Raw genomic sequence first — 25413 nt, forward strand, 5'->3', positions numbered from 1 at the left:
GCTTTTGTTCATTTTGGTCACTGCTGCATCTGTACTCCTGGCAAAGTTAAGTTTTCTGAAACTACATAAATGCTGAGAACTTGATTAATCTTGATTAAGTAAAACATTCAGCAGACCCAAGTCCTGCCTTCAGATGCTTACAGTATGTATGAAAATAACTATATTTGTATATCCCAGGGCAGTACTAAATAAATCGTAAAGCACATTATAAACTAAATTAACCAAGTAAGCCATATGGGGAGGAAGCAGATGCATGGAACAAAAGACCATGAGCCATGTCTTTCAGAAGTCAGAGCAGATATGATGTCTATAGTAAGTAGTTGTAGATCTTATATTTTTAACCCAAGAAAGACTTCTTAAATTGATCCTAAATAGAATTGGACTCCAGATAATAAGAAAGGAAAAAGTATTTTGCTTAAGCACTTGTCAGCTACAAATCATTTTATTTAGAACTGCTTGTTTTACAGAGGCATGCTTTAACAATAGTATTCAAGTTTAAGGGCATCCAGTCAGCAGGGTGGGGCAGGTTGGGGGGGGACATGTATTTGCATATCTACATGTACTTTCTGAAACAGTTCAGTATAAAAAGCAAGATCCCCATTCCTTTTACCCAATCCAGTTTATCTTAGAAGTAGTCACTGCCATGATATTGGTGTGGAACTTTTCAGATGCTTTCCTAAGCATTTACACGGCATGTGAATTTCACCATATTTATTGGTGTATGGATTTAAAAACAATTAAATAGAATCATACAGTACTTTATCTTGGGCATTTAAAAATGATAAGACATAGAAATATCATTTTATTAAAAAAGTAAATACTGCTTTTACTTCGAAGTCTTTAATCAATTATGTAAAAAGCAGGTACCCTGAAAACTTTACAAGAAGGAATAGGAAATAACACTAGGTCTCGTTGGCACAGGTGGAAACTTTCTTAATAAAGACCCCGAAACACAACAAATTAAAGAAAGTTTGGACAAATGATACTGCATTCAATGCAGAACTTCTGTATGGCAAAGGGCATAGCTAGCAAGTTAAATAGAAAGCCCACAGAGTGAAAGAAGATCTTCACTAGCCATACAACAGACAAAGGCCTCATCTCTAAAATATATTTACAGCTAAAAAAATTGAATCTCTCCAAAACAGATCTTCAAAGAAACAACCAGCCCATTAAAAGATGGGCCAAAGAGTTAAAGAGAGACTTCCCTGAAGAAGAAATAAGAATGGCCTATAGACACATGAAGAAATGATCGACATCTCTGGCCATAAAAGAAATATAAAATCAAAACAACTTTGAGATTCCACCTCACTCCAGTTAGAATGGCCATGATCAAGAAATCTAATAACAGCAGATTCTGGCAGGGATGTAGTCAGGAGGGATTGCTACTACACTGTTGGCGGGAGTGTATACACATTCAACCACTATGGAGAGCAGTATGGCAATTCCTCAGAAGACTAAACATAGATCTTCCCTATGACTCAGCAATTCCACTCCTTGGCATTTTCCCAATCGTCCAGAAACAAGATCATACTAAAGCCACTAGCACAACGATGTTCATTACAGCACTGTTTACCATAGCAAAGATATGGAACCAACTCAGATGCCCCTAGTAGATGATTGGATCACAAAGATGTGGTATTTATACACAATGGAATTCTATGCTTCCATCAGAAAGAATGACATCACCCTATTTGTAAGGAAATGGAAAGGCTTGGAAAAAACCATATTAACTGAAGTAAGCCAAAACCCAAAGGAACATAGGCTCAATAGTTTCCCTCATTTGAAATAATTAGTGCACACCTAGGATTCTCCTAACAGAGGATTACAGTAGCTCAAAACCTAGATACATAAGGTCATATAGGATGAGGCTAATGAAAGGATCTCTAGGATATGGAAACAAGAGCTTTATATTATGTGATTGTTGTTCTTAATATGTTATTTCTCTTCTCTTTTGTTGTTCTTTGGTTAATCTCATATTGTTACAGTATCTGACTTTGTTACTTGGTACATTGTATATACATTTATATGTTTATTTGAAATAGCAAAGGGAAGGGAGGAAAATGAGATGGCTGGGAGGGGGTGTAAGGAGGGAAATGGGGAAAAAACATGAGAAGGGGTATCCATGTATGAGAAGTACTGCATCCTCTATCTGGTGAATATGACTGTAACCCCTCTCTACATTATAATAAAAAAATAGAAAAAAGAAAAATAAATAAATACTGCTACCAAAATTGTATCCACATAATCTTTAGCACACCAAATGGAGGTTGGCTGGAAGTCTTCCTTTACTACTTATCTCTTGTGTGGCCCTGGGCCTGGAAATGCTTCAGGGAACTGGGCCCAAAACTCACTGAATTTTGGTGTCCTTACCTGCAGAGTTATTTATTGGTAGGCTTACTGTCAAGATAGCATTAATGTGTGTCAAGTTTCTAACAAGGTACCTGGCATATACACCATAGATGATAGCTAACATTACTGTACTGCCAAAAGGTATGTCTATAACTCTATAAAAGGCAGAAATCTATAGCCCAACCCCTTTAATCAAATGTTAAATTATGTTTCCTTTTTATCTTAAACTTTTGTTGCTGTTGAAAAAAGTTAACACCTGGGATTATCTTCTTACTCTGTTTTATAATTACCCATTTTGAACAGTGTTTGTTGATAGGTAGTCAAGGGGACACTTAGAGATATTTTTCTTTATTTGTGAACTCATACTTTGGCTGATTTATATTTACTTTTTATCACATTCCATCAGAGAGGAGCTGATAAATGCACTACTACTTCTATAAATCTCGTCAGTGTTTTATATGTGACATGCTGACTTGGAAAAACAACAACCATGTTGATAGGTATGATAGAGAACAGGATATTGGAGGAAGGAAGGTAGAAGAAAGTAGTAATCATGTTAACAGAAAGCTACCTGGAACTTAAATATTATTAGTTTGGAGAGGACTTGTACCCTAATTCTAACAAGACTTTCCTTTAGTTCATATGATTTGTTACCTAGAAGAGTCTGCCTTTACTGTGTTTAATATATTTGATATGTTCATGCTATAAAAAAAAAAACTATGTGTAGCCAGGTACAGTGGCTCACACTTGAAATCCTAGATACTCTGGAGGCTGAGATCTGAGGATCAAGGTTCAAAGCCAGCCTGTGCACTAAAGGACCTGAGACTGCTATCTTCAATTAACCTCTAGAAAAACGGCAAGTGGGGCTTGGCTCAAGGGTAGGGCGTAGCTTTGAGCTGAAGAGCTCAGGGACAGTGCCCAGACTGTGTTCAAGCCCCGTGACCCAAAATCAAACCAAACCAAACCAAAAACAAAAACCTACGTAATAAGTAAATTAGGCTTTATTTTTTACTGTTTTACCATGGGCTGATAATGTATCCTAGTGGCAAAATTCTTGTTTCGTATACATACAGCTTTGACTCCAATCCCCAGTACTGCCCCCCCAAAAAAAGGTAACATTGTGTTCTTCCTTCTTTAAAGCTTTTAGAAAGTTAATGGGAATAAATCTCACTGTTTTACTAATATTGAAAAGTTGGACATTGTGAGAAATTATACATAATTTATTAAATATTAAAGATTTGTGACTTGGGTTATTCAGCCTCATGTCTGACTTTAATACAGTATTTTCCTCTGAGCAAGTCATAGTTTGAGTCCTATCCTCATTCCAGAGTAACTGAAAACTGATAGTTCAAGATGCACTCATCTGTAGCCTCAACTTCTATGTTTATTACACATATATTCACTCAAGTTTGTTTGCAATTATATTATTAAAGTGCTTTCATTTTAAAATCTAGGTAGAATCCTGTCACTAGAAATCTTAACAAGACTGAAGAACCTTTTTTTATTATTATTATTTTTATTTTTATTTTTTATTTTTATTTTTGCCAGTCCTGGGCCTTGAGCTCAGGGCCTGAGCACTGTCCTTTGGCTTTCCCAAGGCTAGAGCTCTACCACTTGAGCCATAGCTCCCATTTCCAGCTTTTTTTTCTATGTATGTGGTACTGAGGAATCAAACCCAGGTCTTCCCGCATGCTAGGTAAGCACTACCACTAGGCCAAACTCCCATCCCTAAAGAACCTTTTGATAATGTGTAGTTACTATAGAATAAATCTTTAATTAGTATGCTGCTGGTCTACACATTATATAGATTCAGTCAAATCTCAAATATGCACTGGAGAATTATTTACATTGTAGATTATTAGTGCATTCCAGGGACATATCTTTCCTTGTGCCTTCTTAAAGTACTGTACTTCTGTTTCTTACAAAACTTTTTATTGCAACTTCACATTTTTCTGTGTGCTTCCACATTACTTTGGCTTGCTTTGTGGCTCTGATTTAGGTAGCTAGTTGTAACTGTGATCAACTTAGGCAAAGGGACATAGGGCTACACACCTAACTCCCTTTATTTGGCTATAGCAAGCTGACCACAGGTGAGCTTGGCAGTTTCAATTACTGCTGTCAAAATATGAAATTTTCTAAAGAATATTGCCATCCATTTTGCAATATTTAATATTTCTCTCCATTATTTCTCTGAGAAAATCAAAGGTAGCTAATATGGCTGGGTGCCAGTGGCTCATGTCTGTAATTCTAGCTATTTAGGAAGCTGAAATCTGAAGATCACGGTTTGAAACTAGCCTACGTAGGAATGTTCATGAGATTCTTATGTCCAATTAAGTCACCAAAAGCTAGAAGTGGAGCTGTGGCTTAAGTGGTAGAGTGCTAGTCTTGAACTCAAGCTTAGGCAGTGTCTAGGCACTGAGTTCAAACCCTGTAACTGATGTGTGCGTGTATAAACGCACATACATACATGCACACGCACGTGTGCGCACACACACACACAAAGTAACTAGTATGTCTGTAGATACATATTTAACACATGGAGATGGTTATGTGTTTGGATCCAGAAGTAGAATATGTTAGTGTAGGAGACTTAGATGTTACTTAGTCCAGTATCCCCTAAATTTACTTAAACACAACAATGTTAACTCATTAATATTGCAAGGAATGCCAGTGTTAGAGGTCCTGTCTTTCCATGCCAATTTTTACATTGAGGACAGTGGACCCAGAAGAGCGAGGAATTTACATAGGCTGAGGTCACAGCAGGAGCTGGATTCCAGGCTATCTCGCCTATACCCTGGTACCCTTTAGGCTTCATGACTCAGCCACTTAGGTAGTTTGATTTATTGGTGGGGTTTTTTTTGTTTTTTGTTTTTTGTTTTTTTTGGTAATTCCAACTTGAATGTGAAAGTATCTTCATGTTCTTGAGAATAAACTTTCCTGTTTTCTGGAGTCTGAATTTGATTCACATGGCCCCTTATTTGCTCCCTTTAGATCACTGTAGACTCCGTGGTGGGCCCCAGAAGCCTGGGGAAAAAATATCTTAACCTAGTCTTCCTCTCTCCAGCTTTTAGAGTACCTCTTAGATCTCTCTTTATGAAAATACTTTAAATACTTTTATGGTTTGGGTTGGTTTTTTTTTTTTTTTAGTTATTTTTCAAGAAGGTCTCACATTTTTGCCCAGGGCTAGCCTCTGACTATGATCCTATTACCTATGATTTCTCAAATAGTATGGATGACAGACTCCCACCACCACACCTGGCTTATTTGTTGAGATGGGGATTTGCTAATATTTTGCCCAGAATGGTCTCAAATCACAATCCTTCCTATCTTTACCCTGAGAAGCTAAGATTACAAGTGTTAACTGCCACCTTATTAGTTCTTTCAGTTATGTATGTTTGCTGTTGAATATTGCAAAAAATACAGTTGGTCAAAGGACAAATAAGAGCTCAGTGTATGAAAACTGAAAAAATACTGTTACTGTTACTATTTTACAGTATATCATCATTTTGCTTAGCTATCAGTATATATGTGCATGTATTTATGCATATACACAGTCTTTTTTTCTTTTTGGTTTTTTTTTTTTTGTCGGTCATGGGGCTTGGACTGTGGGCCTGGGCAATGTCCCTGTGCTTTCCAGCTCTAGGCTAGTGCTCTACCACTTGAGCCACAGCTCCACTTCCAATTTTCTGGTGGTTATTTGTAGATAAAAGTTTCACAGTCTTTTTGTGTCCCAGCTGGCTTTAAACTGCAATCCTCAGATCTCAGTCTCCTGAGTAGCTAGATTACAGCCACCAGCACCTGCCTAATAGTTTTGTTTTATATCCTGTTTTCCTCCCCTCATATCAAGTTAGCAGGGTTTTTTTTCTTAAATATGCTTCTATGACACTGGTATGATAATGCTATGGTTTATTTTAAAAGATTCCCATAGTTGGACATGCAAATTGTATTGAATGTTAAGTCTATCTTTTTTTTGCCAGTACTAGGGCTTGAACTCGGAGCCTGAGCACTATCCTTGGGTTTTTCTCAAGGCTAAAGCTCTACCACTTTAGCCACAACACCACTTCTGGTTTTTTTCTGTGTATGTGGTACCCAGGAATCAAACCCAGAGCTTTGTGCATGCTAGGCAAGCACTCTACCACTAGGTTATGGCTAAACTCATGTAGTATGTATCATGTTTTCTCACATATGAATATGTACTAACATCTAATCTCAAACTCCTGAGGATTTTAATAACCAAGCATATGCTACCAATAAAATGAGATACATATTCTTAACTTTCAAGGAAACAAAAATGAGACTACAAAGCAAATGTAAAATAGATAAATGCTTTTTAGAAGTTTTATGTCATACCCACACTACTAAAATATTAGCATAAGTGGTGTTTCCACTTAATTGTTTTATATTGTATTTAGCATTGCCAAAAGAGAAATGTGCACATTTATCAGGCTGTGATCATGTTATAAATGTGGGCTTATCAAAATGTATCTCTTACCTTGCTGTCGTTTATCCCTCCTGTATCATCTCTGAACAGAGGTGGTTAACAAGGCCATTTTCAAAATGCCTTTTTTCTATTCATTTTAGCAAAAAGGATTGACTAATTGTTTAATTCACTGACTCCTCTTATCATACATTGTCATCTTAGAGCATCTAGAAGCTTAGTATTGTGAAATAAGGGCTGATAAACACAGGCACATTACCAAAAAAATTTACATCTATACAAGTTTGGTTACAATTTGAAGCTATTTCTAGATATGAAGATAAAAACAAAGAACTTGTTCTTTACCTCTCTTCTCCCTTTACCATCCATTTAGTGCATAAGTACTAAAATGTGTATTGCTTCAAGAGGTGGGTTAATAAATACTCCCCAAAGACCAGCCTTCCTAGAAAGTGTAACAAAAGGAAGGGTATTTTATAGTAGATTATATTATAATCTATAAATAGATAGTTTTACTGCTAATTTCGATCTTGTTCAGGTAATTCTCAGCATTGGTGATTTATTTGTGCTTTATATAGACAGCAGGGCCTTACATTTTCTTAGCTTGCTTAGCTGACACTCTGTTTGAGCCATATCTCTACCCTGCTTTTTGCTGGTTATTTTGGCAATGGAGTCTCCCAGACTATTCTGCCCCACCTGTGACCTTCTGGATTTCTGCCTCTTGAGTAACTACAATTACAAGTATGAGCTACCAGTGCTCAGTTCTGAAATAAATTCCAAAAATGTTCAAAACTTTATATATTTAATAAGCATTTTGTCCTGTTTCATGAATGTGTATGTCTTCCTCATTCCCAAGTTATCTAGTTTGTTGAGTCATATTTTCTCCCTTTTTATGTTTGTTTTGTATATATCTGTCAAACTCATAAGTGAATATTCCTAATTTTTTTGCTGATATTTTTGGGGATCACTTTTCCCCCCATCATAGCTTCCCTTAACTATACTTGAGTAAAGCAGTATTTCTTTACTATCTTCTTATTTTTCAATCTCTTCATTCCTTCTCATCCTAGAATGCTTATCAAATCTCACTCTACCAAACTATCTAGTTCCATCAAAGAATGTAAAAAAAATTGTATAATCTCATCATTGCAAGGGATCTTAAGAATGATCTCGTTCACACACCTGCCTTTTGTTTGACTTTTCTTTCCCTTTCTGCTGAGTGACTTCTGCCAGTTCCTTAGGCTAAACTTGCATTCCTCTAATGACAGAAAACTCACTTTCTCCTAAGGCTGCATTCCATTTTGGGACAAGTCGAATCTTCCTTTGTTAGATGATACATATATCCTTACTGTTTATGTTACATTCTCTAGTTCTTTCTCTAAAACTACAAGAAGAATGATTCTACTCCTATATGAAGAAAGGCATTCTATCCGATTCTCAATTCTCTTCAGATTCATCCTGTCTCTTAGCTTCATCTCCCAGCCTGGTTGGTTCTTCTAGCCATTGCTTTTAAGGCTTGTTCTTCAGTCCTTCACCATCCTATTCATTTCCCTGACCTTTTGCATCTATTTATAGTCAGGTGCTAAATCCAGGGCTCAGTGGAGCAAATCCGTTAACTGTTGTAATGACTATCCTTTGCTCATATCTTTCAATGTCAGGTGAAATTGCATTCACATATTTGACGACCTTATTCCATCTGGACTTACTGAGTTTACTGTGGAGTAAAACTTCAAGTCATCTCTCACAAAGCTTATCTCCCCCAGCTGCCCTCAAATACAGAAACTTACATTTATTCTTGATAACTTTTATCTTATTGGAATAGCTCTACTCTTCTACAACTACAACTTGATAAGGAATAATTAAATGTATCTGTCATTTTATTATTTAATTGAGACTATAAATCACATACACATTCATGTGGAATATAATGCATATATACTAAATTAAAAAACCAAGTGAACATAGTATCAGTTTATCAGTTGTAACAGCATTTGTAGTGAATGTTTCAACTTCCTTTTAGACTCACGTGGTTGTTAAACAACCAGCATAACAGATGTGTTTTTGCTTTGTTTTTGACTGGAGATTGAATCCAGTGACTTATACTTCATCTACTTTACCACTTCAGCCACATCTCTGGTCCTTTTTGTTTGTATTTTGTGTTTGAGATAGAGTCTCACTACTTTTGCTCAGGTTGGCCTCAAACTCACAGTCTTCCTGCCTCTGATTCCATAGTAAATACAGTACAGACATATGCTTGGTTCACTCCAGAATTAATGAATTCAGATTTCTAGGAGTGATGTCTAGAAATCTGCATTTTAAGAAGTTCTTTTGGACATTAGTATACACTAATATTTGACAACAGCTCTGTAAGTCTTAATTAAGACTAATGAGGTGATCAGAGTTACATAGTATTGAGATGATCTGTTTGTTTGTTTGTTTGTTTGTTTGTTTGAGGTAGGCTCTCACTGTATCACCCAGAGTGGCCTGGAAATCTCTGTTTCCCCAACTCTGCCTCACAAGTGCTAGGATTACAGGTGAGAGCCACCACACCCAGATTAAGGAGATGATTTCTGGGTAACAAAATAAGAACTATTAGAGTGAGCAGAATGTCTAGCTAGAGGAAAAGGAAGTTATCTGCAAGAGAAGACAGACGTCCTATAGAAGAGCAAGTCAAAGATTTAAAGCTAAGGGATAGGAACAAAGAAGAAAGGAAAAACTGTCAAAACTTCTGAAATCAATAAGAAAGGAAAGAGTTCATACCTCTGAAATCAATAAAGATTCATGCTGCCAGAAGGCGCAAGGTAGGACCTGCTAAGAAGCAGCATGATCTTTGTCATCAAGAATTCATGAAATACCAGGCAACACCCTATGAAGGAGTGTAAGAGGGACGGGGTGGCTGGGGGTGTCAGATTAGTTAGGAGAGTTGCTCCACATATCCCATCCTTAGTTCTAGGCTATCTAATGAGAAGATCTATTTAAATCTTGACTGACTAATTTTGCTACAGACTAATCAGGTGATAGACATCTTACACAGCTGCTTGGCGCTCCCAGCACAGGCTTTTTTCACTTTTCATCATAGCAGAACTCAAGGTGCTCTTGGTATTTTAAAGTTGGTGAGGCAGCAGCAAGTCTCTACTAGACAAAATGATGTCCAGACAATGGATATGGTTGAAGACCTGACTGTTCCAATGAGCACAGGAGTAGTGGTCTTATCTTAAATGCTACCTTATATATTGCTACGGAGGTTTGAACTCAGGGCCTTGTGCTCTTAACTTGGCTTGCCTCTTCATGACTGCACCTCTGCCGTTTGCACTGTGCCTCTACCTTTATTTGCTTTATTGCTGGTTAATTGGAGTGGAGTCTTGAAAACTTTTCTGCCCAGGCTACCTTTAAACCACAATCCTCCAGCTTCTGAGCTTCCTTACTAGCTAGGATTATGGGGATGAGCTACTGGTATTCTTTTCTCTCTCTCTGTCTTTCCTTCTTCCTTCCCTCCCGCCCTTCCTTCCTTCCTTCCTTCCTTCCTTTCTTCCTTCCTTTCTTCCTTCCTTCCTTTCTTCCTTCCTTCCTTTCTTCCTTTGTCATGGGGCTTGAATTTTGGACCTGGACACTGTCCCTGAGCTCTTCAGCTCAAGGCTAGTGCTCTATCTCTTTGAACCGCAGCACCACTTCCAGTTTCCTGGTGGTTAATTGGAGATAAGAGTCTCACAGATTTTCATGCCCCGGCTGGCTTTGAACTATGATCCTCAGATCTCAGCCTCCTGCATAGCTAAGATTACAGGTGTGAGCCACCAGCAGATGTAGAGGACCATATCTATTTTATTTTGTTGCCGTTCAGTTAGTTTCATTTTTTATAGAGTCTGATTATGTAACTCGTTTGATCTCCAGCTTTCTATGTAGCCCAGGCTGGCGTCTTGCAATTACCTTGCTTCAGCCTCAGTACTGGGATTACAGACATGTCCCACCACACCTGATTGAGGGTTAACCTGTTTTAGATGCTGATTGACAAAAACAGAAGTCCCTCTTATATTATGAGTTGAAAGAAGGCATCATTGCATGTCTGAAAAAGACAAAGCTATATATATTTTTTTGTCAGTCCTGGGCTTGAGCTCAGGACCTGAGCACTGTCCTTGGACTTTCTCAAGGCTAGAGCTCTACCACTAGAGCCTCAGCACCACTTGTGGCTTTTTTCTATGTATGTGGTACTGAGCAATCAAACCCAGGCCTTCGTGCATGCTAGGCAAGCACTCTTCCACTAGGCCAAACTCCCAGTGAAAACTAATTTTTTTTTGTGGGGCATGGGATTTGAACTCTGGGCCTATGTGCTGTCCCTGAACTCTTCAGCTCAAAACTACCGCCCTACCCTTGAGCCACAGCCCCACTTCTTATTTTCTAGTGATCAATTGGAGATAAGAGTCTCAGGCTTTGTAGTGCCCAGGCTGGCTTTGAACTTTGGTCCTCAGATCTCAGCCTCCTGAGTAGCTAGGAGCCACCTCGCCTGGCTTGACAAAACTATTTCTTACAGCAATAATCATATTGTACTACCTAAATGACAAGCCAAGTAGAACTAAAACAATACTATTGATTCTTGTTCCAGTTAATTTTTTTGAAGAATCAGAGAAAGTTGGCATTATAAAAACTTTGAATCAAAAGATCAAATATTACGATTATATTGTCTCCAAGTACACATCCTTTTAAGAATTCAAATTGGATTTGCACAACTGCATAGATAAGCTCACAAAATTTGTGACTATGTCCTAACTTGCCACTAGTTCTTTAATAGCCTTCCTCTTCAGCAAACTGAATCTGTCTACCTTTGAGCTGGAAGCCATTTGGATTTGTCCGTTAAACATCTAATCATTTAAAAAGTATTTTACTATATCCCCTTCTGTGTGTGTGTGTGTGTGTGTGTGTGTGTGTATCATGTTGAAATGAATAAACATTCCTATCTTAACATTGTTTTGACAGCAATTACTTTAATAATCATATTGTACTATCATCATTCTGTTTACTCTGGTGTATGATTAGTGTTCGTTATTCTTCTTTTGAATACCTAGAGACTGACAGTTTTTCCTCACTGCAGCTGGCTTCTAATGACATCTAGGAAAAACAAAAGAAATTGATTTCTTCAGCTGGGGCCAATGGCTCATGCCTATAGTCCTAGCTACTAAGAACGATGAGATCTGAGGATCACAGTTCAAAATCAGCCTGGGCAGGAAAATCTGTGAGACTCTTATCTCCAGTTAACCACCAAGAAACCAGAAGTGGCACTGTTTTGATAAAGGGGCGGGGGATAGAGGGATTCATCCTCTGCGTCTTTGTTAAGCAGTCCTCCCTCCCCTTTACAAGAAGTGTTAGCATATTATACACATATCTCACCACCTGTAAAACAACTTTAAAACTTGTTGGGGTTGGGGGCATGGTTCAGTTGGTAGAGTGAAAGCATCAGGTACCAAGATCGAGTCCTGGTGTTGGACAAAAAGGAAAAAAAAAAGAATAGCTTGTGAGTATAGTGTCAAAGCCTGCCACCGTTAGGAAGCTGCCACGGCTGTCCTGAGGAAAACAAGCATCTAGTCCCATACTGTTTGCCTTTTACCATAGTTGTTTTTGTTGGCTATGCCATTTCTTCATATCCCAACCCCAAACCTTGTACTCATCCTTCTAGGGCCAGCCAGTGTCATCTCTTCCCTTGTGTCCATCTCTCATTTTCTGAATCAATTTGTCTTGGCCAGAATCCAAAAACATTTCATACATATCTCTAATGTGTCATACTATATTACAGATAACACTTTTATTTCTGTCTTTCCTAAGCCAGGAATTCCCTGCAGGTAAGGACTGTCTTTTTCATGTTTGTATCCCTAACACCTACTTTAGTACCTAGTCCAAACAGGAGCTTAATACACTTTTGTTGAATGGAATTAGTTTTTATGAGTCATTTAAAATTAGAGACCAGTGCTTATTTAATAAGTCCGAAAAGACTATAATAATAGTAATAACAAGGTCCTATTTCTGCTGCTTATTCAAGGAACTGCTTTCTTTGTGGAAATGGATTTCAAAAATCTTTACATGTCAATGTATTTTTGGTGTACTTACTTGAGATCCTGTAAGAATTAGACTACTAATGCAGACTGAATCGTCTAAGACTTCCCCATTGGTGTGAAATTGAATATATTCTGTCATCTCAGAGAGAGTGTGAGACTTTCTATAACAAGCATTTTTATCTATCTTGACTATATTTTGTGATTATTTCATACCTCATTAAACTGAGGCTTTTCATATATAATACCAGAGTTAAAAGTTTAGGTTTTAAGCTGGGTGCTATTGCCTCACAGCTATAAACCTAGCTACTCAGGAGGCTGAGATCTGAGGATCATGGTTCAAAGCCAGCCAACAATGGAAGTCTGAGAAATTCTTATCTCCAGTTAGCCACCAGAAAACTGGAAGTGATACTGTGGCTTAAGGGATAGAGCAAAAAAAAAAAAAAAAAAAAAGGGTCTAGTATTTATACTACATAGTTTGTTTTGCTAAATTCAGTCTGTCTTTATAGATTTATTAGGTGTTAAAAATTAATTCAGCAATGGGAGCACTGTCCCATAAATTAAGAATTTCAGCTAATTTTGCAAGATGCTCCCCTCTTGTATTCTTTTGAGTTTTGGAAACAAAGGAATCAACAGTTTGATTATTTGGCCCTTAACTTTGCACACTTTACATACTAGGCTTGCTTGCTTGCCTGCCTGCCTTCCTTTCTTTTCCTTTTTCCCTCCCTTTTCCTTTTCTCTCTCCCTTTTCCTTTTCTCTCTCCCTTTTCCTTTCCTCCCTCCCTTTTCCTTCCCTCCCTCCCTCCCTCCCTCCTTCCCTTCTTTCTTTCTTTCTTTCTTTCTTTCTTTCTTTCTTTCTTTCTTTTGTTCTTTAGTGGGACTTGAACTCTGGGCCTAGGCATTGTCCCTGAACGTTTCATTGAGCAACAGTTCCATTTCTGGTTTCTGGTGGTTACTTGGAGATATGAGTCTCATGGACTTCTAGTGCCTGGGCTGGTGTTGAACTGTAATCCTCAGATGTTAGCCTCCTGTGTAGCTAGGATTACAGGCATGAGCCACTGTGCCCAGCTAGGATTTATTTAAATCATGGCTGATGCTGTACTTGAGCTACACTTCTACTTCAGGCTTTTCTACATAGTTGGAGATAAGAATCACAGACTTCTCTGAACTGTCTTTGAACCACAATTCTCAGATTTCAGACTCCTGAGTAGCTATCATTATAGACATGAAACATAGGCATTCAATATTTTTTCTCTTTGTTAACTAGTTGGATGAAGAAGTTACAATTCCACAAGTTAGGTTGAAAATACAATGCATCTTGATCAATGTTACCCCTTCCATCTGTCTCACTTATTTATCCCATCTCATTCCCATCCTCAAATTATGTGGCTCAGTTTTTATGTGATGTCAGTTTAATATAAGAACCACAATTGCTCATCCTTCCTCCCTCATTTATCCATTCATTTGTTTATTTATTGTTTAATGCTGATATTGAGATTTGAACTCAGGGCAAAGGTGCTGTCATTTAGCTTTTTAGCTGAAGGCTGGTATTCTACCACTTGAACCATAGCTCTACATGCAGCTTTCTGCTAGCTAATTGGAGATCAGAGTCTCATAGACTTTTCTGCCTGAGCTGGCCTGAACCATGGTCCTCAGATCTCAGCTTCTTGAGTAGGATTTCAAGCGTGAGCCACTGGTATCTGAGCTGCAATTTTTAAGGCTTTCATTCCAAGTAAGAATGAACTATTTTCTGTGGGGACACATTGTGTATATTACATTTCCAGAGACTGCTTCATCCATAGTCAAGTATGCCACTGAAATTCCATTATTTCTAAGGTTGCTTTTGCAGTGTAGTATAAAGAAGGAGTCATGCACTTTAATTGAAGCTGCCAGGAAGATCGTCTCCATAGGAGCAAACAGAAGCCCCATATCATCTTCATTTTAGTGAATGCTGTAGATGCTCATGTAGCCCTGGGGAGTCTGTCATCAGTCTTACCACATTGGATTGTTAGGGCATTCAGCATTACTTGTCTAGAAAATAATTAAATACTGCTTTTTTTTTGGTTTTATTTTGTTTTAATGTGGCTTGAACTCTGGGCCTGGGTGTTCTCCCTGAGCTCTTCAGCCCAAGGCTAGGGCTTCTGTCCCTTGAGCCACAGCACCAGTTCCAGTTTTTTGGTGGTTAATTGAAGAGTCTCATGGACTTTTGTGCCCAGGCTGGCTTTGAACCACAATCCTTAGATTTCAGCTTCCTGAGTAGCTAGGATTATAGGCGTGAGCCACAGGTGCTTGGTATAAATACTGCTTTTGAAACTTCATTTTCATCTTGGCTGCTCTAAAGAAGTAAATGTGTACCTCACATGACATTAGTCCTTTGAAGTAGATAAGGCATTCAGCTCTGTCCACAAAGCTGCCATCCATCTGGACCCTGTGAATTCCTCTGTACTCATCTCGCTCAGGCATGTTTGCCTGTTTTTCAAGTGCTTGTATTGGCTGTTAGACCTGTTTTCTGTGTTGAAGATATAATTTCTATAGCATACTCTATTGTAAAATTTGTTTTCAATTAGATTTGCTTCAAAACAATTCCTCTGACCCTAAGGATACTGAAAATAAGTAATATTTAAGAGCAAAGGAAACATTTTTTAGAGTTAAAAGTATTTCTTTCTTTCTTTCTTTTTTTTTTTTTGCCAGTCCTGGAGCTTGAACTCAAGGCCTGAGCACTGTCCTTTAGTTTTTTCCCCCTCAAGGCTAGAGCTCTGCCTCTTGAGCCACAACATCACTCCCAGATTTTTTTCTATGTATGTGGTACCAAGGAATCAAACCCGGCTCTTCGTGCATGCTAGGCAAGCCCTCTACCACTAGGCCAAACAAACTCCCTACCCTAAAAGTATTTCTTTTGAACAGGTGGCTCATGCCTATAACCTTTGCTACTCAGAAAGCTGAGATCTGAGGATCACAGTTCAAAACTAGCCTGAGGAAGAAAGTCCATCAGCTTTTATCACTAACCTCCAAAAATCTGAAAGTGAAGCTGTGGCTTAAGTGATGGAATGTCAGCCATGAACAAAAAAGCTAAATGATAGCACCTGGGTCCTGAATTCAAGCCCCAGAACTGATATACACACACACACACACACACACACACACACACACACACACCCCAGTATTTCTTTTAATTGATAGTGAAAATATACTCTTCTAAATATTTGTAACTAGGAACTCTTTTGTTTTGTATTTGTTTTTGTTGGTCATGGGGCTTAAATTGGGCCTGGGTGCTGTCCCTGAGCTCTTTTGCTCAAGGCTAATGTTCTACCACTTAAGCCACAGTGCCACTTCCCTGGTTTTCTGGTGGTTAATTGGAGAAAAGAATTTCATTGTTTAGGGGCTGGCTCTGAACCTTGATCCTCAGATCTCAACCTCTTGAGTAGCTAGGATTACAGGCTTGAGCCACCAGCGCCCGGCTTCACTACTGGTTTTTTGAGTGATTAATTGAAGATAAGAGTCTCATGGGGGCTGGGAGTTTTGCCTAGTGGTAGAGTGCTTGCCTAGCAAGCATGAAGACCCAGGTTTGATTCCTCGGTACCACATACATAGAAAAAAGCTGGAAGTGGTGCTGAGGCTCAAGTGGTAAAGCTCTAACCTTGAGAAAGCCCAAGGACAGTGCTCAAGCTCTGAGTTCAAGCCAGGACTGGCAAAAAAAAAAAAGTTTCATGGGGACTTTTTTCTGCCTAGACTGACTTTGAACCACAATCCTCAGATTTCAGCCTCCTGTATAGCTAGGATCATAAGTGTGAGCCACCAGCACCTGGCACTAGCAACATTTTTTCTTTGACATTGTTAGTAATTGTTTGGGGGATTGTCCTTCCTTCCTTCCTTCCTTCCTTCCTTCCTTCCTTCCTTCCTTCCTTCCTTTCTTTCTTTCTTTTTGAATGAGGCATGATTCACTCTTGCTCTGTGTATAAATAAGCACATGAATATTAATGTATTAGATTAGGCACCACTGTGATTTTCCTAAAGTACATATTGAAGAAGAAAGAAAATTTCCTTAAGATATCTTGCTTGCACTTTAGTTAGTTATAAATATGTCTTCTTTTCCCTTTCAGGTTGTAAACACGTTAAAGGTATCCTGTTGTATGGACCACCAGGTTGTGGTAAGACTCTCTTGGCTCGGCAGATTGGCAAGATGTTAAACGCAAGGGAGCCCAAAGTGGTCAATGGACCAGAAATCCTTAACAAATATGTGGGAGAATCAGAGGCTAACATTCGCAAACTTTTTGCTGATGCTGAAGAGGAGCAAAGGAGGGTAATAAAAATATAAAAATAACTTAGTAAAACTTTTTTTAAAATCACATATGGTTATTTCACTTGCAAAAAGCTACTTTACTTATAGTGAGGAAGCTCCTTTTTACAGTGAAAAGAATTATTTGAACTAAAATAACAAATCTTGATTGTGTTCTTAGGAAAGAATAAAATAAGCTAAAGTGTCAAGAAAGCTGAGCCATCTTGAGGCTTTGAATTCAAATCATAATAAGGACCCCCCCCCAAAAAATTAAAAATTAGACCAGATCTATGATGGTTTATTTTTTGTGTCAACTTGCTTGGGCCCCAAGGCACATAAACATTTGTCCCAACATTTACTTAAACATTGTACATATGTGTGTGAGGAGATTCTGGATGAGAGTTAACTTTTGAAGTGGTAAGCTGAATAAGGCAGATTTACCTCCCTAATGGGAACAGATCCCATTTAGTCAGGGTAAGGTTAGCAGCTATCTTCTCAACAGAAATCATGGGAACAAGTCCACTGAGTCTGTTTTAAGGGGCTGAGAGAAAATTATTTGATTGAAAAAAATTGATGTTTCTGTATTCTACTTATATTTGTCAATAAATCTATTGTTCTTTTAAAAATTTATGTGATATTCTATTTCCTGTTTAGAAAGTCAATATATTTGTTCTTTTTTTTTTCCCCCAGTCCTGGGCTTGAGCTCAGGGCCTGAACCCTGTCCTTGGACTTTCTCAAGGCTAGAGCTCTACCACTTGAGCCTCAGCACCACTTCCGGCTTTTTTCTATGTATGTGGTACCGAGGAATTGAACCCGGGTCTTCGTGCATGCTAGACAAGCACTCTACCACTAGACCAAACTCCCAGCCCAATATATTTCTTCTTTACTAAATTTTTTTTCTGCATTCTGGCCAAGAGTGGTGGCATAATAATATCCATTTTATTGTTTTTCTAAGTTAATTTTAATGTCTTTCCATTTGTATAGTAATTGCTTTTTTTTTTTTTTTTTTTTTTGCTAGTAGTCTTGGTGCTTGAACTCAGGGTCTGGGGACTGTCCCTGAGCTTCTTTTGCTCAAGACTAGCACTCTACCAGTGGAGCCACAGCCCCAGTTCTGTTTTTTTTCTGTTTATGTGATATTGAGGAATTGACCCCAGGGATTCATGCATGCTAGGCAAACACTCTACCACTAAGCCCCTATTAATTGCTTTTAAACATAACTAAAATAATTCATGACATAATTTCAAGGATGATGAACTAAATGTATCCTAGATTTAAAAAAAATGATCCAATAGACTTCGATGATTACTGGAAGATAAATTCCATTGTGTTTTCTTTTTGTTCTTTACAAGATTTATTTTCTTTAAAATTATGAGATATAGCTCATACCTATAGTTCTAGCTTCTTAGGAGATTGAGATCTGAGGATCAAGGTTCAAAGCCAGTCTAGGCAGGAAAATCTGTGAGGCTCTTATCGCCATTTAACCACTAAAAGGCTGGAAGTAGAGCTATGGCTCAAGTTGTAGAGAAAACCGAGGGTGGGGAGGGAGGGAGGAAGAGAGAGAGAGGGAGAGGGAGAGGGAGAGGGAGAGGGAGAGAGAGAGAGAGAGAGAGAGAGAGAGAGAGAGAGAGAGCGCGCGCGCGCACGCGCGCGCGCGAGAGCGCAATCCCGTAGGCCCTGAGTTTAAACAGCTATTAGATAGTTTTTACATGGCTTCATGGGTAACTTTGATACTGTTTTTAAACTTGTAGGCAGTTTAACTATGACACTACTAATGATAAAACTGAATTGGCAAAGAATTTCTAGATAGAAATTAATCATAGACAGTCTTTTTCAGTTATGCCTTTCTTAGTCTTAATATCCAGAAATGGCATGGTATACCCAGCTAACGACCCCATGCAGAGTAAATGCATGTTATATAATAAAGAAGTGCATCCCTTCTGTGATTCTGGACAGTTTAGGCTGACAGAGATGAGCACTTCCATATAGGTCAAACTAGTTAAATATAGAACAGCCACTTTTGAAGGCTGTTGCCAGGGGCTCAACAGTATCAGCTCTGTTTCTATGGGGAAAGACTGCAGATGGTTTAAAAAAAAAGCTAGAAGCCAATGAATTCAAAAGAATTGCATTGTGGAAATTAAATCCTTTTAGTAAATGGTTTATTGATGACTTACCTATATTAATCTGTGAACATTAATCTTGACATCCTTCCTTACTGGTTCCTAATTTATTGCAGTAAGAATTTGCCTTTATTTAACTAATACACCTGTAAAAATTAATGTTATTATACTGACAAGATTGTGGGGAGGGGAACTGATGACAGGTCATAAGATTAGTAAGGCTCTGAAAAGGTCAAAATTGTATGTTTAGGACAGATTGACCCATGATCATTTAATTAAACAATGTTCTTATTGTCTTTGGAATCTCTGTCCACATAGGCTGTTTTTGAGGTTAGACTGAGAAGGGAGTTGTGATTCTAGCAACATCAATGTTTTTTTCAGTCACAAACAAGAATATTCTGATTTTTTTCCCTGAAGATGGCAAAAAGTTAATTATAGCTTTTGTGAAACCAGACTTGCAGTTCCAATTGTTCAGTACCAATCTTCTCTTCAGTTGGGAAGGTGAATGGTTTTTTATTTGGGATTTCTTTTTTTAGAGGAATAAGTTATCATATCATTATGTGTCTATTGAGTAAACAATGGTATTGAGAAATTTGAGAAATGAAATTGACTTTTATTCAGAGTTGATTTTAATTTTTAAGGTATTTGTGGAAGAAGCTGGGTGCTGGTGGCTCACATTTTATGATCCTAGTCACTCAGGAGGCTGAGATTTGAGGATTAATGTTCAAAGCTGGCTGGGGCAGGAAAATCCTTGAGATTCTTACCATCAAAAGCAGAATTGGTGCTGTGGCTTAAGTGATAGAGCACTAGCCTTGAGTGAAAATGCTAAGAGACAGTTTTTAGGTCCAAATTCAAGCCCCAGTACCATAAAAATAAATAGATAAAATGAATGAACTAATTTTATTTAACGGTGACTATTTTCAGTATTAAAATAGAAAAAAAAACATACACACACACACACTCTTGCTGTCTTCTCCTAAGCTTTGTCTATTCTCATTTTACTCTATGGAGAACTCATGTTTCTATGTAATATAAGTGAATATGAATTATATTCTATTTCTTTACCCTATTTCCCTATTCCCAGCCACCTTCTGTGTAGATACTCCTAAATTACTTAAATTTCAAACTGCTTCTGGGATTGTCTTTTCACCAGAACTCAAAAAATAAGAGGAAGTTGACCCTTGATGATCTGATAAATATGAGTTGTTTTAATTAGTGAGATAGGTGTATAAATTCATAGCTAATTTTAGATGAATTAATTCTAATTGTATAGTTACTTAGCGTATAGCATATATTTTAGTTTTATGGCTATCCAGTATGAGATTCTGGAATGTGATTTTAGTTTGTAGAATTCTGAGAGTACAGTTCTTAGAGAAAAGCAACAATCATTAAATTATACTTGTTATATTTATTAGTTAAAACTGGAATAAAGTTAACATGTTGAAAGCTTTTATTTTGCTTTTTTGATAAGTTTGTTTCATAACACACTCAAATTATGACCTTTAACGTAATTCCTTCCCTTAATAGCTTGGTGCTAACAGTGGTTTGCACATCATCATCTTTGATGAAATCGATGCCATCTGCAAGCAAAGAGGGAGCATGGCTGGTAGCACAGGAGTTCATGACACTGTCGTCAACCAGTTGCTGTCCAAAATTGATGGTGTTGAGCAGCTGAATAACATCCTCGTCATTGGTGTGTTTTCTTTTGTTTAAAAAAGTTGTATTCTTGGGCTGGAATGTAGCTTAGTGGTAAAGCACTTGCCTAGCAAGTGCAATGTCCTGGGTTCCATCTACTACCAACAAGAAAAGACCAAAAGAAAAAAAAAAGTTAAACCTACACAAAGGAAGTTCTATTCTTCAAAAATATAGACACTGTTAAGATCTGAATTGCTTATAATTATATTGTTTTGCTGGTGTCTCTAAATTAGAATTAACGGAAGAATTTGACTGTAGTTTTTGATATTTTCATTTAGAGCAGATTATAAATAAATATTTGTTCTAGGGCTGAGAGCTTGTCCTAGTGGTAGAGTGCTTGCCTAGCATGCAGGAAGGCCCAGGTTTGGATTCCTCTGTACCACATACGTAGAAAAAAAGCCAGAAGTGAGAAAGCTCAAGGACAGTGCTCAGGTCCTGAGTTCAAATCCTGGGACTGGCAAAAAAAAAAAGAATGCTTGTTCTATTTCTTGCTTATGAAATGTCCTCTTAGCTTGTTAAGTAAATGATAATTTTTTTCCTCTGGTTGTGGGCCTTGAACTCAGGGCCTGGGTACTGACCCTGAGCTCTTTTTGTTCAAGGCGTGCTCTACCACTTTTAGCCATAGTGTCACTTCTGTAAATGACTATTTTTACATAACTGAAAGGACTTTTTTTCTTCTTTTTGAACTGTTAATCATTTGTTTGTTGTATTGTATTGTTGTATTGACATCCACATTCAGGAATGACCAACAGACCAGATCTGATAGATGAAGCTCTCCTTCGACCTGGAAGACTGGAAGTTAAAATGGAGATTGGTAAGCAGATTTATTGCTAATGGGTATGTGGGGAAGAGGGGAGTGAGATAGATAGACAAACCGACTGACAAAAAGTGAGTGCACATATACTGTCTGTGTGACATTCAGGGTTCATTAATAAGAATAGTGTCATAATTTAATGTTTAATAGCAGTTTACATGCTTATCTAAAAGGAAAGCAATAGGATTATAATGATTTCCTCTGATGGGCTTACAGGCTAGCAAACTGTCTATTTTATTTTTAATTTAATCAGGCTTACCAGACGAGAAAGGTCGACTACAGATCCTTCACATCCACACAGCAAGGATGAGAGGGCACCAGTTACTCTCAGCGGATGTGGACATTAAAGAACTGGCTGTGGAAACTAAGAACTTCAGTGGTGCTGAACTGGAAGGTCTTGTTCGAGCAGCGCAGTCCACCGCTATGAACAGACACATAAAGGTCAGGAAAATCAAGTAAACATTTGGTGTTTGCCGACCTCCAAATACCATGCTATCTTGCATCCTTTTTCCTTTCTATGCCAATACTAAGGTGGTACAGGAGGGAGGGAGGGAGAGAGGCAGGTTCATCCACTCACTACCCAATCTTGAGAATATCTAGAGGGACAGTAGTAACATCTGCCATACTGTGGCCACCAACTCAGCTACCTCAGGTCTTACCTGCCTTAGGCTAGTACCATGTGACACACATGTGAAGTAAAGACTTTGAAGAAGTTTCTAAATCTGTGCATTAAGTTGAAATAAGTCACAAGACTTATTATATTACTAGAATTACAGGGCTGCTTAAGTCACTGTTTGCTATTTTTGAGATATTTCTCTGAATGTACAAAGATGCTAAGTCTTGACTTCTTCCTTCAAGGGTCTCAGAGTTAGGAAATAGATGTATTTACAAATAAGTACAATCATGTTACAGATGTTTTGATAGAAATATATTCTATATTTCTATATTTTGATGAGTAAAATTTGATATTATAAAATATTTCTGGTTCTTTGTTATTTCTCTTCTTTGCATTTTAGTTATTACCTGTAGGTAGATGATTCCCAGATTTCTGTTTCATCTCCTAAAAGTAGCTTTCTCCCTCTTTTCAGATTCACACTAAATGCTCCTACCAGTATGTTTTCTTAGGTCTCAAATTGAATATTCTAAAACCAAATTCACTGCTTTTTTTTTCTACTTTCAGCTCATTTCCCTGTTTATCCCAATTTCCCAGGCTTAACATGTCGCAATTATTTCTGATTCCTGTTGCTATGCATCTTATATGCAATCTTTGCCAGTCTTTGTCATTTCAATCTTGGCTCAGTATCTTTCAGCTCTCACTGTCACCACCCACCTTCTCTTTGACAAACCTTTCCATGTTAGTTCACTCTGCCCATTCACTTATGCCAGCCCATTGTCTGCACAGCAAAGTATAGACATCTTAGCCTGGACTATAAGGTCACCTAGATCTGACTATCTGACCTTTTCAGATATTTTCCTGCTCTTCACCATACACATCATATTAATTTACTCACCACAATAATTTACTTTTTCAGCTTCTCTGCTCTTTACCCTTTTTCTTTATCTGACTCATGATACTCTTTCCACAAACCTTTTCTTACTCTTCCTTCTAAAAATGATGTTCTGTCTTTTAAAGAGTAATATACCATTTGTAATTCCTCTGATTGACTGTGATTCAGAATAGGTTGGTTTGGATTCTGCTGTATGCTATTTACTATGTAAGGAATTAAGGCTACAACTACAAATCAGTAAATTGCTTTTTGTTAAGTAGCTCAAAATTTAACCCTCCTTATGCAGGACTATAAAGTGTATGCTTGGTATGGGACTGAAAAGGTGTGAGGAGTAATCAGCTTAAGAGGCTCATCTCCTCCTGAGAAGCTTTCTGGGTGCATATGGTGCTCTTGGTGGACAGAGGACAAGGACATAAATAGCATGATGTGTTAAGAGTAAGTTAGTTTTGCTTTAGTATGGAGGTTTGAGGAGTGATGCTGGAGAGAGACATTGTTTGGGATGAGTTAGGAGAGCAAAGCAAGGAAAGAGCACAAAAAGCCTTTTATACTCTTAAGAAGTAGGTCTTCTGTGAGGAGTGCTAAGCCATTGAAGAGTTTTAAGAATAGCAGTGACATAGTTGTAAGACATAAGATTCCTCTGGCAGCTGGGTTGAGTGGAGTATTTAGGGGAGTGGAGTTGGAAACACAAAACTAGAGAGAACTTTTATAACAGATCAGCAGGAAATAACTGAAGAGTTAGGCTGAATATGTTTTAGTTCTTTGGGTGTATCCTGTCATTGGTTCTAGACTAGGAATCAGTGAACTATGACTCATTTCTAGTCAATCACCAATGTTTATGAGTAAAGTAATTTTTAAATGCAACCATGCTATTAATTTGTGCATTTTTGGCTGCATTTATGATATAATGGCAGAGCTGAGTATCTGCAACTGAAACTACATGACCTACAAACCCTATTACATTTACTATTTACCCTTCTTAGGAAAGATTTACTAACCTTATTCATGTCTTAAAGTCTATATCTCATTCATCTTTGAATATTCCACAATACCTCAAATAGATCTAAATACTAAGCATATTGTAGATATTCAGTAACTTTTTGTTTGTTTTGCCAGTCCTGGGGTTGAACTCAGGACCTGAGGACTATCCTTGGGTTTTCTCAAGGCTAGGATTCTACCATTTGAGCTACAGCACCACTTCCGGCCTTTTCTGTGTATATGGTACTGAGGAATTGAACCTGGGACTTCATGCATGCTAGGCAAGCACTCTACCACTAGGTCAAATACTGGCCCTTCAGAAACTTTTTAAAATAAGTAAATATATGTTTGTATTCTTAATTAGCTAGTATCTATAATTTCCCTATGTAATAGATAGCAATGACTTTATTTTGGCATATTTTCTTAAATGTTTGGGTAATATAGGAAGAATTTTTTGTTTGTTTGTTTGTTTTGTTTTGTTTTGCCAGTCCTGGAGCTTGAACTCAGGAACTAGGAACTGTTCCTTAGCTGCTTTTGCTCAAGCTAGCACTCTTGTCACCTTAGCCACAGAGCGATTTCTGGCCTTTTCTGTTCCTGTGGTACTGAGGAATCAAACCCGGGGCTTCGTGCATGCTAGGCAAAACTCTACCACCAAGCCACATTCCCAGCCCAGGAAGAGTTTGGGGGTTTTTTTTGTTTGTTTTTGGTGGTGGGGCTCTTGGACTCTGTGCTACTGCCCTACCCCGTGAGCCACAGTGCTACTTCCAGATTTCTAGTGGTTAATTGGAGATGAGAATTTCACTGTCATTTAGTGCTGGTGCTGGCTTTAAATCATGACCCTCAGACCTGAGCTTCCTGAGTAGCTAGGATTACAGGCGTGAGTCACTGTGCCCAACAAAATTATTTTATTCTTGACAGAATGGATCCATTCATCCATGTGGGGGTGATTTTTTTCATTCTTCCTCATTGTCATAAGAAATATCTTAATAAAAAGTAATGATGAGGGGCTGGGAACATAGCAGAGTGGTAGAGTGCTCACCTCACATGCACAAAGCCCTAGGTTCGATTCCTTGGTACCACATACACAGAAAAAGCTGGAAGTGGCACTGTGGCTCAAGTGGTAGAGCACTAGCCTTGAGTAAAAAGTGTCCCAAAACAGTGCCCAGATCCTGAGTTCAAGCCCAACTGGCAAAAAAAAAAAAAAAAAGT

General features: G+C 38.0%; 1 protein-coding gene across 2 annotated transcripts in view; it reads left to right on the top strand.

Moving 5' to 3' along the window:
• The window catches only part of Nsf (N-ethylmaleimide sensitive factor, vesicle fusing ATPase), a 123063-nt gene that overhangs the window by 41666 nt on the left and 55984 nt on the right, over nucleotides 1–25413 (top strand). For both annotated transcript variants that reach the window (XM_090350016.1, XM_090350015.1), the window contains exons 9-12: nucleotides 16920–17119; nucleotides 20740–20905; nucleotides 21647–21721; nucleotides 21975–22162. In XM_090350016.1, coding sequence (XP_090206142.1) covers nucleotides 16920–17119; nucleotides 20740–20905; nucleotides 21647–21721; nucleotides 21975–22162 — 629 coding nt within the window. The remainder of the gene's footprint in view (nucleotides 1–16919; nucleotides 17120–20739; nucleotides 20906–21646; nucleotides 21722–21974; nucleotides 22163–25413) is intronic.

This window comes from Megascapheus bottae, chromosome 17, assembly GCF_031878675.1.
Source record: "Megascapheus bottae isolate mThoBot1 chromosome 17, mThoBot2.hap1, whole genome shotgun sequence".
Lineage (NCBI taxonomy): Eukaryota > Metazoa > Chordata > Mammalia > Rodentia > Geomyidae > Megascapheus > Megascapheus bottae.